Consider the following 20,104-nt stretch of genomic DNA (forward strand, 5'->3'; position numbering starts at 1 on the left):
CTATTAATGGTTTGGAAAAGGTTTTCATAATCAGTGGCAGTGACAAAACCCATAAAACCCCAAACTTTAGCCACTTTTAAAATGAAGCATGATCAGCTTTTGAAAGGATTCACTCCTTCTTAGGATCTGTCATCTGAGACAGCAGCAGACTGATTCTGCGACCTACAAGAACTGCACAGTCCTATGGCCCTTGCAGACCTATCCATGCAGTGAAAAGGCTCACTCAGCCTAGCCTTTTCAGGATGCACAGGCTAGCTGCAAACATATTGGTATATCCAAAGATGTAAGGCTACGTAGTGACATTAATTCAGATCAGCTGGGATCGTGGTGGTTTTCTTGCAGGGAGCCTAAGTAAATGGACTAGTACACAATCACCTTTTGTACTAAGAAATTCCTGACAATATTCAGGCCTAACCACAAACAAAGCACATTGTAGCATTAATTTACTCTTTAAATTGGTGACATTTAGTTAAGTCAAGGTCATCATCTTTTAGAAAATGTTACACTCTCCTTGCCAAACAAAAATGAAGAAAAGCACATTTACTTGTTGTTGTTACCTCATCCCTTAAAACATGCATAACATGGTTCCTTCACTGGCTACTTCAGAAACAAAGAGTGTCTTTTCTCGGATGTATACTAACATAATTGTCTTCTCCAGATTATCTCTGTCAATAGACTTTGTTTATATTTTCTGGACTGAGGTTCAACCATCTACTGCACTTGCTGTACAAAAGAGCACAAAAGCATTCAAATCATGCCATTCCCTCCTAAAATCCACAGACCTGAGAGCTAGCAGAAGGCTAGCTGATCAGAGACCCGGTCAGAGAGAGGTTGATCAGAAGCAGCCAACAGTGCTGGAAGAATCAACTTTCTCCTGGTGCATCACGAGGAGGTAGGCACCAGCTAGCAGTGTCAGAGCAAAATCTAAACCCATGTACAAGGAGGCTCAGGAAATCTGCCCACTCGCATACATCAGAAAAGGTTCACCAAAACCCTTTCAGTGAGCTAAGCAAACAGTGTGAGGATAGAAACGGAGAGATAAATGGTATATGGTAAATGGTACATGGAGAGATCACTGCTGAGATGGCTTCTTAGCCAGAAACCTGCAAATGCCTGCTTGACCAGTGCCCTGTCCTCCTGATCTATCCATCTGTGGTATGTATATTTTTCATTTCAGCACAGGTCATCATAGTACCTGGCACCCAGACTGCACCATAATGACAACGCAAAGGACTAGGAAGGCCACCATTTTCTCCCTAACAGATTTCAAGAGCGATATGCACAATAAGAACTGATCACAGCTCGAAGCAGTCAAAACATACTCGGTGTAAGAAGATACTACCTTCATCCTCTGTTTGTCCAGCACTGCCATTCAGTCAAACTGGGCTGAGTCACAAAAGACTCTTTCTTCAGTCAGAAATATGTGAAAACAACCACACGGAAAGACTGGGTTACATTAAGAAGTTGTGTGGCTTTGTCACATACAACCCTCTTGTTTTTAGTTTTAAGTACTTACAGTTGTGGCTCATCTTTATTGAGAAACAAAACATAGCAACAAAAAGCTTCCTAGCACAGATTTCTGGTCCCTCCTGCACAATCGTAAGTGTTTCCTGACTGCTGAGACCACCACTGCTGCATTGGAACTAATTTATTTTTTAAAAAATACATACCAGATCTCTGAGGATAAGTTTAAATTGCATTCCTACTGTCACATTTCCCAAGATACATGCATATCCAGGTCTTTGGTACACGCATACAGGTTAAAATCTTCCTAAGAGGATAAAATGCAGTCAGCTTAAGTCACTAACATGCTATTTTTTTGTCTGTTTAATTAAGATACCTGGGAAGCTGAGATACTGAGCTGTAAGAAAGGAACATAGGTAACTATATCACGCATTTTTACCTTTGAAAAGACATATAAAAGGTTTTTCACATAATAACTACCATCATGTTCATTTCACTGTTGCTGCAATTCATTCATTCTTTTCCCTAAATATAAATTTATTTGTAGCTATCCACAAATCATTCAGAAATTATATGGATTATTACTTGAGTATAAAACTAAAAGTGTCCATTTTTGCTCTCCTGGGGCCTTAGCCTGCACCAGCAAGCTTAATCAGTGTCTTAATATTGATTTTAACAGACAGAAGATCAGTCAGTAGCCCAGCTGTTAATGGTGCAAACACAGTGTCTTCTACAAAGGACTGATTTACTCATTTTTTGACAAATCTGTAATGGAGCAGTGCTTTTCAGCAACCCCCAAAATATTTACAAAGAGTATCCGCTTTCTGAATAAACATTCAGCTTCCCACTAAAAAACAGACTCCCTCCCGCCAAAGCCCCAACTTTCAAAACCCAACACGAGACGGTCACCACATGCCTCATCCTATACGCGTGGCAGACTGGAGTTTGGTGGTCTCACGGTCTCGCTCTCCAGTTGGGCTGGGTTCCCGGCAGGGCCACGTCTCTGGGAAGGGGGCCCAGCCGCAACGCCAGCAGCGCACCGCGGGGGCTCGGCCCAAACGGGAGCCTCGGGAGAGGCTGGCCAGCACTGCCAGCTCCTGGGTGCTGAACAGTAACATCCCTAAACCACTGTTGCCAAAAAGAAAGTTTTATTCGAAACCAAGGAAGCCTTTTCCTTCTTTGACTTTCAATTTTTCACATAGAAGTTATGGTTTTCCACCAGAATTAGCCTCACAGCTAACACCGTATACAAAGGAAATTTCCTCTCTGGTTCACAGAAAACACCATTATTTTGAAATCTCATTTTGTGAGGATGTCACTTCAAAGTTACAGCTCAATCAGTTTGTTAGATGAGATACTTATTATCTCACACAAAATTTAACCTCCCTGTTTTCTAGCTGTACATAATATGTTTTTCTTTACTTCTATTGATTTGGTTTTATTATTCCTACTGTTAATAAAGTTATAACTAGACATTTAGGTATCTCTGAATATACGCTGTGAATAATTTTCAAAATTCTTTTTATCTGTGTTTTAATAAACCAAAACATGATTGCAAACAGTGCCTCTTAGTCAAAAACAAGATGCAAATGGGATAATTTGTTTTATGAGGTTAAAAAGCTTGCTATTAAACAGTTGCTTTCTCTAATGAGAGTATTGTGGAGTTGAGTGTGATGTTGTTGCTAATATATGGATGGCAAGAAAGATATTCCCATAGCCTATGTTTCTTCTGTATCTTTTTTTTGCTTAATGGACCATATTTTTCTTCTTCCGCCAGCTCTAAGAAACCTGGTATTTTCCTCAGAATATTCACACAGAATGTGAAATGCAACATGTCCTCTCCTGAATCCTTCTCCAATAATCTAGTGATGTTTCTGCCATTTACCCCTCGACTTCTCATGGAAAGCATACCCAGAGTAACACAAATCCAGAGGTCTGAGTGTTAATAGGAAACCCTGAAGACTTGTTATCCACGTGCATCAAGCACTTCAGCTTGCATCCTCAAGCCGTCCCCAGTGCGGAAGTACGAAAGCATATCCACTGAGGTATCAAAATTTCATTTATCAGACAAAAACAACATATAAGGATAAAAAAGTAATTATTCTTTTAAAGTGTGACAGAGCGAACCACAAGCCAGAGATAATGGGCCAGATCCTCACTTGCTATAAATTGGCAAAGCCCCTGGACTCGGTGGAGCTATGCAGACTAAAGCCAGACGAGGATGTGCTACATTACATCCAGCAAATGAATACGCGCACAGCACTACGGACATATTTTTAAAGCATTATTATTCAGCCGATGTTTATAAAGTACTATGACCATGAAAAGCTTCCTCTTCTTATTTATACTTATTATGTCTAGCACATACAATTTGTTCAGTGCTGTAAGAAAAAATCTCGAACAATAAAAGTAATTCCTGACCAAAGGGGCTTACAGCCTAAAAAACAGGCATTGGGAAGAAAGAACATGCTGTGAAACCAGGAGAACAGAGCGGGCTGTAGTTAGTACTCTTACTATTGTTTGCTCACAACTTATAACATCACAGAAAGTGTAAATTTTTAGATGGGATCTCAGTGAGGAGAAGGTGGCAACCGTGAGTTGGGACTGGGAGGAAGGCAGAATGGGAGACACCACAACGACAGAAGTCAGGTGAAGGAGGCAAATCGGACTTCAAGCATTACGGGTGGAAAGAGCCTAAGAGCTGAAAGAAAGAAATAAGGCACAAAGTACAAGATGCAGACTGCAGTAGAGCTAGCTGTACAGGAGATGGGAGATAAAAGGAGGTACTTAATATTTTTTCTGAGAGGGAGGTTTTACTGCTTTGAATCATCTATAAAAAGGGTGACTCCAACCTCTGCCCTTTTAAGAGAATGGTCTTAGTGACTCCCCTCACCATAACATAACTGCTTAGTGTTATCTGAAAACAAACGTCTTGATATTCCAAATTGACTGAAGACACATTTGTAGAATTAGCTTTCTAAAATCTTCTCCATGAACACTGGGCAGCATGAAAAAAATGTTTTGACTTACACAAGTATAAAATGTAGTGACTAAAAACTAGACAACCTGGGATCAAGAAGTTACAAAAGGTTCATTTATAAGACTGCTGGATGTCTAGCCACTTTTTGTTAATAGCGACTTCCAAACAAAACTCTCATTGACTTCAAATGGAGCAGGAACAGACCCAAAGATAGCAAATGAACTAGTAATTCAATATGTGGTCTGCAAAACACACTGGGCCACCTTACACTGTGGCATTTGATATTCATCTCAACTTGGAAACTATACAGCTATACATTTTTACAGGACTATCGAACCTCTACAAAACTGATGCTAACTCAAAATATCCAGAAATATCAGATGAGTACCCAATAAACTGATTATACACTTGACTTCTGTTACCTAAGCAAACACTGTTTTCTTTGTAGCAAGCAAACGTATCATGCTCAAAATTATTCCTTTGTTCGATACAACACAGTGAGTAAGTGCTTTAATAAACCCGGTAATTGTTTTTAATGAACGTGAAAAAATTTAGCCTACATGTGTATCTTACAGTAAACATGGGAGGAGACCCTTTACTAAATTAAATGGTCTTCAGCAGGGCTATTTATGTGCCTAGCCCTAAGCACAGGGTTCAGGACCTGGTTGAATTTTGATCTATCTTTGTTAAATAAGGCAAATCACAACATAAATGCCTGTAATGCAGAAGTAGTCCTGGCACTCCCAGTAAGTCCTTTGGTCTGCTTATTTGTTGCTTTCCATCATGTGTAATGTGTTTCCAGCAGTACAAAATGGATATAAAACACTACTAACTGAGAATTTTCCATCTCCTTTGTCTAGTGTAAATAAGCACACAATTACAAGGCACTCGAGAATCCACATCCTTGAGTCTGAATAAATAGCACTATACATATTGTGTACAAATAAATGTATGGAGAAAGCAGAACAGGAGGTGGGGCTGTGGTTCAGAGATGTTAGTGCCGTGTGTTTGAGATAACTGCATTACTCAGCAGTAATGAAGCCTTCCCTAAGTTGGGATAATCATTCAAAAATGTTCCAGAAAAAGCTTACTGCATGGGCACAAGTTTTGTTTATGCCACAGTTTTGTCTGTTTTGTTAGATTTTCTATTTAAGTTTGTACTCAGCTTTCACTATTTGAATTATAGTAGTTTTCTGGGAAGCAGAAGTGTTATTGGCATCAATACAACCTGGAAAAACTACTGTTAGTAGAAAACCGCTTACAATGTTCTCCCATTTCTGTTTACTAGTTAAATATTGTCTTATGGCCACAATATATTATTACATTTTTTATGCTACAGCCGAGTAAAAGACATAGCATGTATTAATTGGCGAACAAATTCATTAATAGTATAAAAGTAACAATCGATGAGAATTGATTAGCATGCTACTTTCATCTGGAAATCCCTTTTCATATCCTTTTGATTTTCCAAGAACATAACAAATAAAAAACAAATAGCACTTTAGAACAGCACATTAATATTTAATTACTGCACTTTTAAGCAAAACATTCACCAAATGCTGCAAAAAGTGGATTTTCTGTCGTAAGTTAAGTGTGCAAATTGTCATTATGACTACATTCAAAAGAATAAAGGACAACATTCATTCTTGCAGCACAGAAAATTAAGTCTCTTAAGTGCTGCTCTTTGCTATGAAGTACTTCCCATCTATATGGTCTATTTTATTTTCCTTTTTGGTAACAACTGTATTCGAAAGTATACCGTCGAGCCTTTTGAGCTGAAAATTAACATACCAGCTTTGTTTTGGTTAGTTTAGCACATTATCCAAATCAGGATTCTTGGGAATTTGAATAACCTGCGTGTTCTCCGGCAGGGAGCCAGCGGCAGCAAGGGAGGGCAGCCCGATAACACACCCTGCCCGCAGCCAGCGGCCGACCCAGAGCCCTTTGCTGCCGCCGCCGCCGCTGCTGCTGCTGCTGCTGCAGCACCTAGGTACAGCTGTCGCTAACAACGATTGATCCTGGAAGTTTTCACGGCGTTTTTTAAAATACTGTTCATGCGACTTTCAAAGCAACTATTCTGAAATGCTTGCCAAAACAGCTGCTTCCTGATAAACTGCCAGCCTCTGAGCTCAGACACGCCGAGCCAAGGCCATTCAGCACAACAGAGTGCCCCGCAGGAATGCAAACATGGAGGGAGCACTGGACACTTAAAAAACTCCGGTTCCACTGATGAGCTTTGGTTAAAGTCTGCGATCTCCTTGCTAGGCATCACTTTGGACATTTGTGGATACTCCCGGTCCAAAGGGGTCAGAGTCTAGCAAGGAATGCAGGCCTACTACTATGCAATAGCCTTTGATGTGCCATTTGAAGCATTTCTGTTGAATATATCTTGAAAACAGCAACAACAACGTTGGAAAACAAAAAAAATCTATAAAACCACAGTACAACCTGTAACACAAATACAGACATGTTAAACCTGTAATTTAGCTGGAAAATGATCCATGTCTCTTCAGACCTGTACATGAGTTTTATGTCTACCACAGTCATTTCAAAGCAGCTCCACAAGAGTCAAAAAGCATGCTAAAAAGGTTATGAAAAGGAGCAACTGACCCAGCTTTCCTGTGTTACATTCTTAGCTTTTCAAATTCAGTACCAACTATAGTAGCTATCTTGCAGAACAAACTAATGAACATCACACTTTCAGTGGAACAAAAATTCCTCCAAAGTTTGTCATCATTCAGGGAGAAAGGGAAAACATTCAAATGCATGAAAGTATTATTTCTCCCACTCTTGTTTAAGAGAAAATACATGTAATTTAATTTTAAAACTGTGCATATGGACTGAAAACTTACAATCAGGCCAGATAAATGTTATGGTTTGGATATAAACTGAATATTGGTATTTATAATTGAAACGAGGACATAACCTTAACTTGTGTCACAGGCAGAAACACTGTAATTAAAAACTTTTATAGGGTAGTAACTAATTTTGTATTATATGTGCTCTTTAAAGTTCCCACAGCAATATAAAAGTTTTATTAGGCAGGATGTTATCAATGTATACATTTATAAGCACTAACATTATGCACTGCAAGCTGTTCTCATCATCGCGAGGGTCTTTTGCAAGAAGCAGCTCACTAATGGGACTCGCTTGTCCGGCTTCTTTGGTTACACCTGCCACTGAGGAGATAAGCCGTAACTGTTGAACGCGCACCCTACTGCCGGAAGCTATAGATCACATAACACGTTAATTTTATAGATATATATATATAAAAATATATATATATATGGTGGTTAACTGATTTCAGGCAAAGGTACGCCCGCCGCTCCGAAATGCCGATCTAGCCAGCCGGACACAAACCTCCGCCGCTGCTCCCGCAAAGGCTCAGCGGCAAAACGCCTCCGCACGGCGCGAGTCCCGCGGGGACCCCGCACCGCGGGCCGCACGTCCGCGCCCGAAGGCCGGGCCGAGCGGCGCCGAGCGGCTACCGCGGCGCCTCCCGCCGGGCCCCGCCGCGCCCGGCAGCGCCGCCCGTCGAGGGTGGGGGGTCCCACGGGGGCAGGGGGCGCCCGTCGGGGGTCCCGTCGGGGCGGCGTGCCGGCGGCGCGGGGGGCGCCGAGGCGGGCGGGGGGCGGCGTGTCTCCCGCGGCAAACTCCGGGACTTGGCAGCGGCAGCGCCTCGGGGAGGGTGGTGCGGGGCGGGGGGAGGGCAGCGCTTCCCACCTCGAGTCGCTAATGACATTTCTAGAAATTGTTTCCCCTCCTCCCCGGCAGCCCCGCACCCGCCGCCGGGGCGGGCAGCGGGGGGGGGGGGGGGGGGGGGCGGGCAGCGGGGGGAGGTCAAGGGCATGGACGGGGGGGCGGCGGGGGGAGAGGGGAAGGGGCAGCGGAGGGCAGGGTAGCGGGGCGTCTGGCGGGGGGGGTGGGGCAAAAAAGGCGGCCGGGGGGCAGCTGTGGGTCCGGCGGCGGGGGGAAGGGGCGTGCGGGAGTGCACGGGGGCAGCTGGAGGTGCTCGCGGCCGGGGAGCACTGGGGTTTTGAGGGAAGTGGGTTTGCAGGAGACCCCGCAGCCAAACAGCACATTTACCTCCCAGACCCACCCTGGCAGCCCTTGGGGGGTGGGGGGGCATCCTCCCCGCGTCCCCTCCAGGGGCAGCACTCTTGGGGGAGCAAGTGGCAGGGGGAGACACTCGCGGGCTATTGCACCCTCTCCCGCTACTGCGCCCGCCGCCCCATGCACCGCACCCCCCGGCCGTCGCACTCCCCTTATTGCACACCCCCTGTTATTGCCCCCCCAAATTACTGCACCCCTCCAGCTACTGCACACGCACCCCACATTACTGCAGCCCCCGAATTGCTGCACATCCCCTAGTTCCTGCACCCCCTCAGTTATTGCACACACACTCCGTTATTGCACTCCACCCCCCCTGTTCTCGCACACCCCCCAGTTACTGCACCCCCACCCCAGTTAGTGCACCCCCCCTCCCAGCGACCGCACTGGGGGGCGGCGGAGGCGCCACTCACCAGAGAGAGTCCAGGTCCCATTCCTGAAGGAGAGCTAAGTCGAAGCTGTCCATGGTGAGCGATGTCAGCGCCGCCGCGCTGCAACCACACGGCGTCCGGGGCGCATCTTAACTGCACCGCGGGCAGGGCGAGGGCGCGGAGCACCCCGCAGGCACCGCCGGCCCCTCTCCGCACACGCGCGGGCGGGGACAGACCCCCTCCTTCCCCTCCCCCTCCCCCTCCCCCTCCCCCCCAAAATGTGCCACCGCTCGCTTGCAAGCGGCGCGGCTCGGCGCAGCTCGGCTCGGCCGCCGCCGCCGCCGCGCTCCGCTCCCGCCCCGCTCCCCCGCGCCTCCCTCCTCCTCCCCGCGCGCCGGCAGCGCGGCCGAGGCGGCGCCCGCCCCGCGCACGCTGCGCCCGCGCAGCGCCCGCGCAGCGCCCGCCTGGCGGGGCGGGGGGCGCCACGGCCCAGCGCGGCGCCGGGGGGGGAGTTGGTGGGAACTTGCACCCGGAATGGTTTCCCGGGAGAAGTTGGTTTGGGGTCCCCCCTGCTGCCCCCCATCCCGATTTCTCCCCCTCTGCGCTCGCTGCCTGCCCCTTCTCCGCTCCCCCCGGCCCCGGGATGCCGCCCCAACCACCTGCCCTGTGGGGTGTGGGACGGCCGGGGCCCTCGGCTGTGCCACTGCACGCCAGCCTGCCCACGCCGCCGTGGACGTTAAGACGCTCAGCGCTCTGGGGCAAAACGCTGGGGAGAAGGCGGGCAGGGTTATGGCAGTCAAGGCAGCGGTGGGATCCGCTGGGGTCCTCGGCCTGCAGCGGCCAGCACAGGCCCCGTCTGCACGTGGAGAGCACGGCCGTCCAGCTGTTGGGCCGGCATGGTCAGGCTTGGGGCTCATGCGGTTTCGCACAGATGCCTCCTTCGACGTGGAACATGGTTCCCCAGGCAGATCACAGCCCCTGCGGGCTCCCGCTATGTGCTCGTCTGCGTAGATCTGCACCATAGATCTAAAGATCCCAGGTACTCATGAGTCCGTTAGAAATCAGTGATCTGTGGTTATGAATAAAAGTAATAATCATTAGCTCTTGCCATCCAGGGAGAGTGATACCCCTCGCGCTTGCCCAGTCTGTACAAAGTACCGTCTGTGACACGGGGCTGGCCAGATGGGGCAGGCTCTCCTGATTTGTAGTTGCTGAATCACATTGAGAGGTTAAAGCACATTAAATACTGCCCAGAATATTGGGCTTTTTAGCTAAGCAGTGACCAGCTGCCAGAGAAGTGCCATGTCATCACAGAAGGGAGAAGAAATCCGCAAAATTTGGGATGAAAAGAGGGGCTATTCCTGTGACGGAGCCAATCCTGGTAGCCACAGGGCAATCCCGCACTTGGAGGTTGCCTCTCTCGGAGACCAGCCCAACCCAGTTTGAAAGCAGTTGGTGGGACTCCTGACGTGCGTGTAGCCCTGGCAGCCTGGCGCTGTGCATGGGCACAGGTATTTACACAGGCTTCTGGGAAGGTTTTGTGGTGGCACGGCTGTGTGTTCTTTTTGCCTGAGTCAGCTAGCTTTGACTTAGTGTTGGTAACCCTCCGTGAGCTGCAGTCACACCTGCAGTGTAGACACACGCCGAGGGACAGGTTTGAAAACCCCTGCGCTTGTGTGCAGCTCTCCCCAGGCGTTTTAAAAATCCTGAGCCACTCCAGAGCTGCTTCTGTTGCTTTGCACAGCCAGGGTGGTGCTGCCTCCTACTGCCAGAAGTACCCGGACCCGGTGGATGTGGTGTGTCTTCGGAGTGGAGGTACTGACCCTACTTGGCTTATGTCAGCTCTGTCTCCTCGGGTTTCCCCAAGGCTCCCCCTGAATCAAGAAGGAGGAGTCCCGGGGTGCGAAGGCTAGTGGTATCCCCTGTCTAGCCAGAGCAAGTAAGGATGAAAATGAAAAAAAATTAGAGCAGTTCACATGCCATGCTTGGTCCAGCATTAATGGACACATAAAGGCACTTGAAAACAGCTTTTTCTCTTAGGGGTGGTAAAGCTTAGCACGGCTGAAAATTGAGCCTGCAAACTAGGTAACGTTCTCAACAAAATATATTACTTATGTGTGAAGGAGGGATGGCAGCATATTTATACTGACCTTTTAAAGCCGCTGCCTGTGCTGCATCACTCTTCTTATTTTAAGAGAGATTTTGCAACCCAGATTTTGCTGGCAGCGTGGACCTGATTCTCTTCCTGAGTCCCAGCGTACACGGTGATTTGCAGCAGTGCTTAAATCACCCTCAAAGTGGTATGTAAGGCGGGAGGGGATTAGGCTATTTTTATGGACTAAATCAATAGAGGTGGACCCCCTTTACATCAGCGGTGGGGCTGACTGTAGGTCATGCTTGCACTGTGACGCTAACAAGTGGCAACACTCAAATGCATGAAAACTTGGGAGTGAAATTCTGTAGACTAAATTCATCATCCAAACTGAGATCAATAGAAAAAGTAAACAAACAGCATGAACAGCACTGAGTGAATTAAATTTCAGACAGTAATATATAATGGTAGCAACCTAGACAGCATGTTTTATGTTTTTAATATGTTTTAATACATGGGAAGATGCTTTTTACGTTTTTTGCATGTATATTATTTTTGTTGTGTTCTTTTTTTCCCCATCATGGCCATGATTCTCTTCTCATGCAGAGCAGTGTACACCAAGACTAATTGCACTGAAATTAATGTCGATTGAAAATCTCAACTGTTTCATTCAGCTGCCGAGTGCTGGAAGTTTCCTCTCTCTTCCTCTGGCCTTGATGGCATTTTTCAAACTCCTTGTACATGAGACTCAAACTCCGAGGCCCCCTTTCGCCCCTGATTTTTCTTCCTGTGCTGCATGCCCTGCCGGCCAGGCTTGCAGCTTTGCTGGAGTCCTCTGCTGACAAAAGGCACTCTGCATCCACCGTGATCAGGCCCTGTGACTAGAACATCCCACGCTCTCGACGGTCTCGCTTCATTCAAATCCTTCCTGCTTGCCAGCCCCCAAAGGCTGGCTTTTTTGCTCAGAAGTGTTCCATATATCACAACACATGATATGATTGTAACAGCGACATGCAACAGATTAACGCAGGCTGTTTAAAGGGAGTTCAGACCGCATCTGAAGGAGCACCTTTGATGCCTCCCGTTGTAACCCACGGCTTTCCTGCAGTCACTGATTCCCTGCTGTCGTCCCTTGATGTGTTACATGTCAGCATGATTTTCAACTCATGTAGGAAGTGAAACCTGCCTCTTCAGAAAAGCACGGCATTATGTAAACAAAAATATGCTATGTGCTATCTAATCCCGCTCGTTGCACATGTTTTTTTAATGATTCATGCAGACATTACTTGCCCCCTCATTGTGCACTTTCCTCTGTTAACAACTCTTCATTGAGAATAAACAAGAAACTGTGCCCAGTCAGGCAGGCTTTCTAAGAAGAGCTGAAGGCCTACGAACAATGTGTAATTCAAATCCATTACATACAGAATGTGTGCAACAAGAAAGCTGCACATCATCTTAAAAGTTGACATTTCCCACTTCTCAGACTTTCTATCTTGAATGTGGCATAGCAACTGCCTGAGGAAGAGTAAAGATAATTTTAATGCAACATAAAATAAGGGGGAGGTGAGAAATACTATATTCTTAGTCAACATCCTATGTGAAAAATATCTCCATAGTATCTCTTCAGTATAACCCACCTTTAAAACATTTACCCAGGGAGGAATGGATTCCCAGCAAATTCGTAAGACCACAGCCTTATGCTTTCGAAGAACAAGAAAGCAGAGGTGTTTGGAGGTATTGGAGGATACAGAAATAAGCATGTTTTAAATATGCTTCTGGTAACTAGTACAGGAAATGCCAAAACTTCAGTTTGGTGCATCAGGACTGGCATCACCACCCTTCTGACAAGCCAGTGATAGGACATAGTCCCACCCAAAACCCCTTTCGGGTTTTGCCTGCCCCCCTCAGCAGCGGGTGGGGGCAGATGCGCAGCCGTACGCACGTGGCATGTCCCATGGTTAGACCGTGCAGGTCGCACCATGTCGTTTCAGGAGCAAAGTGGGGGTTGTTACCTGTCTCTAGTAAATCCATGCCTTGTCCAAACAGCCAAACCCATCAATAATCCCTTCAGAGAGCGCATTGCTACGTTGCTCAAAGGGAGAAATGCTGCATTATTTTTGGGGTACAGCGCATTTCTGGTTCACATCGCAGGGCAGCCGTCACAGGGCCCCGCACTCTAGTATAGGAGTGTTTACGTAAAGTCCAGGCACAAACCTCTTTCAAAGCGTGGAAAAGCCAAGCGGTGTTATTTAGTCTTGCGCCTGCAATTTGTCATCACACAGAGCAGTACCCATCCCAGCTGCGCGCTGGCTGCACAGGGCCAGGGAAGTGCTCCCAAACTGGTGTAGGGGTTGCAGGATCAGGCCCTCTGTGCTTTAGGATGTTTTGTTTGCACAATGGACTCTGAGTAGTTATTTGAATGCACCTTATAATAGGAGGATTTCTATTTAAATTTAAATACTGTGCTCTGATTTAGTTTGATACTTACAGACTTAAATATAAAGGAGTTTTAAAGGTATTTCTGTTCATAACTTCACGGAACTTACAGCAAGGCAAAACCACTGGATTATCTAGTCCAGCCACCTGCATATTGCAGCCCATTCACTTCCAGTTGCTCCTCTACTGAACTCAGCAACTTGCAGTTTGAGCAGCTGCACAGCCCATAGTTTCATACTCTTAGCGTAATAAAATGTATATTCATAAGTAGTTTTACTTACTAAATAGCTTCACTTTTCTTCTGCATCCATATCTCTTCAGCCTGATAATGTTCCATTAATAATGGCCGAGTTGCGTCATGATGGCAATTGTTGCTTCCGCAGAGAGTGAAATGATCTCTGCACTGAATTTCTCTGTTTGTTTAAAATTGCAGTCGGCTTTGTGATTCCTTCAAATGAAAGTTGTGTTTATGCCTGATATGCCTAACCTTAACTCTGACTCAGCATGCGCAGGTCTTCTGCAGTTCCCTGCTTTACATGCCCCTTTACTGCATCGTTATATGCTACATTCGTTAGATGGTTCTTCTCCAGTCACTACAGCAGATGCCAAAAATATTGTGAATGATTTCTCTCCTGCAAATATCATCACGGTCTATTTAAACACTGTAGCTTCTGAGATTTGATAAGGCAGGAGCATAATATGGCATGAATACAGATGCTGTCAAAGTTAAGCTAACACAACATATTTCATTGCCCTCCCACTTAACATGCATAATACACAAATGGTTGCAAACTACCACTCTTTTAAAGAAGCAGAATATATAGCTTTAATTTTTAATGATTAAGCTTGGTAATTAATCCAAATTATTAGTTAACAATTGCTAAAACAGAGAAGTGTAATGGATTCTGTGGATAATGGAAATATTTATTATTTTAATATGTTGCATGGCTGGAAGTCTAAGTCAAGTCTTAGTCTACTGGCCACATATTGCTCTTGATTCACATGTGGGACCCCCACTGAGGTAAGTGGATGGCTGTGTCCCTGAATGAAGAAATATAAATGGCTGTTTCTAAGTATTGGTGACAACATCTATCATGTCAACTGTAGAAGAATTGATCCGTTTTAAATTATGAGCCAGGGCTGAAGGAAGTATGCCAATTAGAGACAGGCTTACAATTTTTTTCTCTCATTTTTCCCTTTCCTATAGTTTTTCCCCACAGAAAAGATTTTGAGACCCATATGTATTATCAAAGTTCTCTTGTACACCCAAAGAACGACTGAAAAAAATGTTTTGATTGCAGAACAGAAGTGCTGCAGGGGCAGCCTTGGGCTTGGGGGAGGGCAAGGTCCAGTTTTTACCCGGGGAACAAAAGAATTGGGCTCTGCATCGTGAGCGGGCTTTCCCCGGGGCCTGGGATGGACAGAGCTCTTTTGGTGGCCGCAGCGGTCCCAGCCCAGGTGACAGCAGTGAGCCTGGCTGGGGTGCCGAGCACAGCTCTGCCCCCCTCCCAAACTGATGTCCAGCTCCCCCAAAGGACACCCAAGCTGGCAACTGCTGCCAGTGGCGTGCTCTTCCCCTCATATGGAGGGGCCCAAAGAGAGATGTTTTTCACCTCTCTATTATCTTCCCGGCAAAGATTTCCAAAGTTGTGAAGAGCGTCGGAGCCGGTTAAGCGATTGCTACATATCCCCTTTTATCTTATGCTTCCTGCGCACCCTGCTTCTGCCTTGCGAACAGCTTTAATAAATGCCGTAATTATAATTCCCGGTGACTGATTTGCAGGTTGCATCCTTTCCGCACAGCTCCCGGAGCAGTGGCTCCCCGAAGGAAACGTGTGCATTAGCGGGGCTGCTGTCGGACCGTGTTAGCTGAGGTGACAGAAGCAAGCTGGAAACAAAAGGCTGCGGTGCACACGGGGACCCTCGTCTCTGGCCGCGCCGCCCCAGGGAGACCGCGTCACCGCGTTTCGGGTGGAAACCCCCCTGGAGTTTGTGGCTGCACCATGTGGGCAAGCTCTGAATGAAGCTGGTGCTGAGACATCTGGGAAAGATTAGGTTGATATATATGTTCTGGGATAATTACGTTTGCAAACCGAACCGAGGAAGGGAGGCAGATGGTCCTTGCTGAGCAACCACAGGTCTTCTGTGAGCGCTCAGGGGGGCTCTGCTGCTGCTGTGAGCAGGGGTTTGATACTGGGGGGTAGCACCTGCTGTGGGGCACACAGTGGGCACAGAAATGCCCATGGTGGACCTATCCCCACCCTTTGCCTCCCCGAGGTCACCTGCCTCTCCCAGGCGATCCGCCCAATCCAGCTGGTATTAGGAACTGCTGCCCTGCTGAAATACGCACCTATCTGTCTCCAAAATACAAGCCAAGGCACCCCTGTTTGGGAGGCAGATTCTCCGGCTCCTACTGCAGCCCTTTTCTTCTCGTTCTCAATCGGCAAGGGTTTGCCCGAGGCAAAGAAAAAATCCGGCATCGTCACCCGGCACGAGAGTCAGTGTGCATTAGGGCTGCCCAGAGCAGGGACCCTCAGAAGGGGAAATCTGATGGTGAGGAACAAGGTAACAGTGGTAATGATCTACCTGGATGACAGGATGACTTCCCAAATTAATAGCTGCTTAAAAAAACAAAAGGAAAGAAGGGTTTAGGATGGGATCCTTTCATAAATCCCTAATGTTTCCGAAGACGAAACACAGCTTTCCATGGGACTGAGGCAGCCCGTCATTGCTGGGTTGAGATATTTCCTCTGCCTTCCTCTGCAGCAGCTGTGGGCACAGCACAGCCCATAGAGAGGACCCTGGGCTGGAGCAATCCCTCTTTGGATCCAGAGCAGCTGCTCCCATCTCACGTTGCCGTTTTGATACCTGCTGAACCCCATGTTCAGTAAAGCCACAGCAAACATCTCTCATCTGAGGTCTTCATTACTGGGCTAATGGAAATGTCTTTCAGGAGGCTGTTTTGTTTCATGAGGGAAAAAGAGGGCCCTTTGCAAGGCAGTAAGGTGTTTAATGCAATATTTTGGGACTTCTTAGTGGGTTTTTATGTACAAAAGATTGTGTATTCAACTTAAAGGGCACAGATTTTCAGAAATTCAAAGGATCTTTTGAAAAGAGGTTAAATATGTTTAAAATTTATGACTGTGCACCCATGCAAATTGGAAAAGGAAATTAAACTATATCTGCAGAAAAGGAAAAATAAATCTACTTACATATGATGTAATTTAGAAAGTCAGCTCTACCTTTGAATGATGTCTGGACGAAAGGATAAGGTAATGCTGAGGAAGGCTTAATATCTAGGCTTAAAAAGCCACATGGGGCCATAGGGAAGAAGGGTTTGCAATATACATGTATACTCATTATGGATCGTTTCCAGTAGAATGAAAACTATAGCTAGTTGGCTTTGAGCTGAGAAAGAAAGATATACAAACAGAGAGGACAAGTTAATGTTTTTCAGACTCTTCAGAGTTTTCTGTAAAACTAGATCTATGCTCCATATAACTAATTCGAAAACCTACACACTGATATTTTTTTCTTAAGTCTGTCTAATATTTGTGGACCTTTATTTCTATGCTGTGCAAAATGAACCTTTAGTCAAAATAACTGGAGTGAGAACAAAGCTAAAAAAATGATAGAAGAGAGATATAAAGCAGAAGGATACAATTTGCGCAGGTATTTCAGAGAGAAGTAAAGCATTGTTAAACTTAAAGAAAGCTTAACTGACAATATTTTCTTTGTACCTGAGGCTGAAAGTTGACTGTGGCCAGTAAGTCTACCCAGCTCTTCATGGTAAGGTGAAAGGTTTCATGTCACTGAGGCCCGGAACAAACAGAAGTAGCCTCAGCACAGGGAGCACGTCCACCGGGCAGAGTATTGCTAAGATCAGTGGGAGACTCCCTCCCTGGGACACAGGGTGCCATCAAAATGAAGAAGCAATATTAGTGCACGGAAGAGCCAAAGGAGGCTTGTGTATCATGTAATTTACTGGTGTTATGGAAATAAATCATTATGGAGCAACAGATAAGAAGTTAAATTGGTGTTTCAAGCATAGCTCGGCACAGGGCATTGCAATCCATGTGCCACATTAAAAGTGTCAGTGATCTCAGCTAAATTCCTAGTGAACGGGTATTCACAGAATAGTTTGTAACAATTGAGTCCCTGGGCAGCAATTTTGTTGGAGAGGCCAAGAACTGAAAGGACATGGAATTAATATTGCTACGCTATGCTGTTCCTATTCTGAGGGTAAGAGAGGACTTAGCTTTATAATGCTGACACTGCAATCCCTTAATGAGCACTAAATTCACTTAACAAAATTCTAACTCCCTCAGATTTCTGATCTAACTCAACGTGTCAGCTTTACCTTGGAGTTTTCTGTTTTGTTGGTCTACGCCATGAACCTAAGGATCCATAAATCCAGCATTTCTTTTTATTCACTGTACCTATTTATTCCTTAGTATATTTACCCTTTTATTAAGAGCTTCCACTTGGTTAGGACTTGTTCAAGTATAAGCTCAACATGAAGCATTTTCCTTTATACTGTAATAACTCTATATTGTTGCCTAGAGGGTGACAGAAAGTAACGTAAGATTCATAAAAATATAACTGTCTGAGCCAAGTAGATAGAATTATGGTAAGCATTAACCAAAGCGTATTTCTCTGTCCTATAGGGTGAAATCAGAACATCTTAATGTTTTCTTTCCTGGGTCACATAATTCTGCAAAAGAACACCCAGAGAAATAACTGACTGCTCTTGTTCGATAGTTATATTCTGTACCAGGCTTTTGAACAGGTTTGTAAATAAAATTACTTTATTTCATTATGTGTCGTTTTGCATTTTACCTGTTCACCACCCCAGAGACCATTTGGTTTAAGATGCTTTTTTTTTAAGCTATAAGCAACTTGAATTTTAAACACATTTAAACTGCAATTCAGGATACATCTAGAAGCCCATTTGCAAATTTAGCCATTAAATCAGTACCTTGGAAAAAGAGAAATGCATGTCTAATCCTCACTCATTCTTTACCAGGAATATATATAAATATATATTAAAAAAAAAACCCTCCAAAGTACACCCTAGTAGGTAAATTTTAACTCTATTAGAACCAGCATGGTGCTTTCTGAACACAACTTTTTTTTCCCCCTTTTAAATTGGATAAGGGAAATGTAGACATACTAACTCGATTCTGAGCCAAGGGGGGTGAAATTGCCTGTACGTCTCTCACTCTCCTATATAGATAGTGGAATCACAAATCTCTCGCTGATGCAGCTCAACAGCAGTGCACTTGGTCATCGTGCCTGTCACCACTGGCCAGTCACCAGTGAGGCGACGGCCCTTGCTGGAAAGGAGCCACGGAGAAGGCTGGAGAGGCAAAAGGAATAAGATGGTTGAGGCCAGCCCTCCCAAATGCCATGCTCTTTGTCCCAAAAACCCAGGATCAGCATTCTGCATCTGAACTCCAGTAAAGCTATATGTTTTGTGTCGGCAGCTAGACCAGCTCCATTAGCATTAGCAAGAAGCTTTTGAATAGGGTCTGATCAGGCTGCAGAAGAGCTGGCCACGTAGAGCAGCTGTTTCCGGGAAAGAGGAAGCAAAATTATAGTAGAAGCAAGATAAATGCCACAGCCAAAGTCATAAAGGTGATATTTGTTAACAGTTATGGGTGGGAAAAAGAATAACTTGTACCTGAGAGACTGAAAGAATAAAGGATGAGATGATCTATTATAGTATATTCATTATTTTATTTCAATATTTAGTTTTAGCAAGCCTGAAACAAGATGGACGTAGCTATAGTTGTGTGAAATAAACAGGATGGAGTTGAAAACTCTAGGCCATTTTTCACATCTCGAGACTTGAGAATCCTGATGTTTTCTTTGTTCTGGTTGTCTGGTGATAATTTAATATTTTTATTTCTATATTTACTTTAATTCTTAAAAAGGCAAGAGGTGGAGATATGTTGACAGACTGGAAAAAGAAGCTAGTATTAATTAAAAATTTTTTAAGTCTAAGATTAAAATAGTGTTCCTGCATATAAATCTGCTTAAATGAGCTGGACCCACCATAATTTTAAATCACTGCATAAATTACAAAAGGTAGCAGACATAGCAGACATACTGGTTGGGGACTAGATGGTGCTATCATTTTAGATAGCACGGATTCTGTTTCCCCTATGTCCTATGTGTGCATGCAGCTTGGATGCCAAGAAGTAATTGTGCACCTCTGGTATAAAATTCTTTCTCTTAAGAGGGACTAGTTCAAAGTCCATGAAAAATCACTGCAAATTTCCCAGTCTGCTTTAGTGCAAGTTGGACTGGGCCCAAAAAGAAACAGAGTATGGAAATTTGGGAGGGAGTGGTTATCTCTGTTGTTTGCTGGTAGAGCTGGAAGGGAAATCTTGCAAAATGCCATGCAGCCTGCTGTTCATTTTGTCTAGCTAATACATGCATTCATGACTGGCGAGCCTCTGAACAAACCTAGCTCCATGTGAAAAATCAAGCAAGGAGGAAAAAAAGAGACTATAGAAGAAAACAGGAGACTCCTGAAGTTTTGATGATTTGATGTCACTTCTCTGGACTCACAGTGAGCTGGAGTAATTTTGCATTCCCAGGTATTCAAAATAAATTGTAATATTGACTGCCGTATTTCCTGCTTAT

The 20,104-nt window shown here is 45.2% G+C and overlaps 1 protein-coding gene across 2 annotated transcripts in view; it reads right to left on the reverse strand.

Moving 5' to 3' along the window:
• Nucleotides 1–9,143, reverse strand: part of AFF3 (ALF transcription elongation factor 3) — a 338,365-nt gene extending 329,222 nt beyond the window's left edge. For both annotated transcript variants that reach the window (XM_064502379.1, XM_064502371.1), the window contains exon 1: nt 8,968–9,143. In XM_064502379.1, the coding sequence (XP_064358449.1) occupies nt 8,968–9,020 (53 nt within the window). In that variant the 5' untranslated portion in view covers nt 9,021–9,143. The remainder of the gene's footprint in view (nt 1–8,967) is intronic.
• Nucleotides 9,144–20,104: the final 10,961 nt, after the last annotated feature.

This window comes from Dromaius novaehollandiae, chromosome 1 (assembly GCF_036370855.1).
Source record: "Dromaius novaehollandiae isolate bDroNov1 chromosome 1, bDroNov1.hap1, whole genome shotgun sequence".
NCBI classification, from domain to species: Eukaryota; Metazoa; Chordata; class Aves; order Casuariiformes; family Dromaiidae; genus Dromaius; species Dromaius novaehollandiae.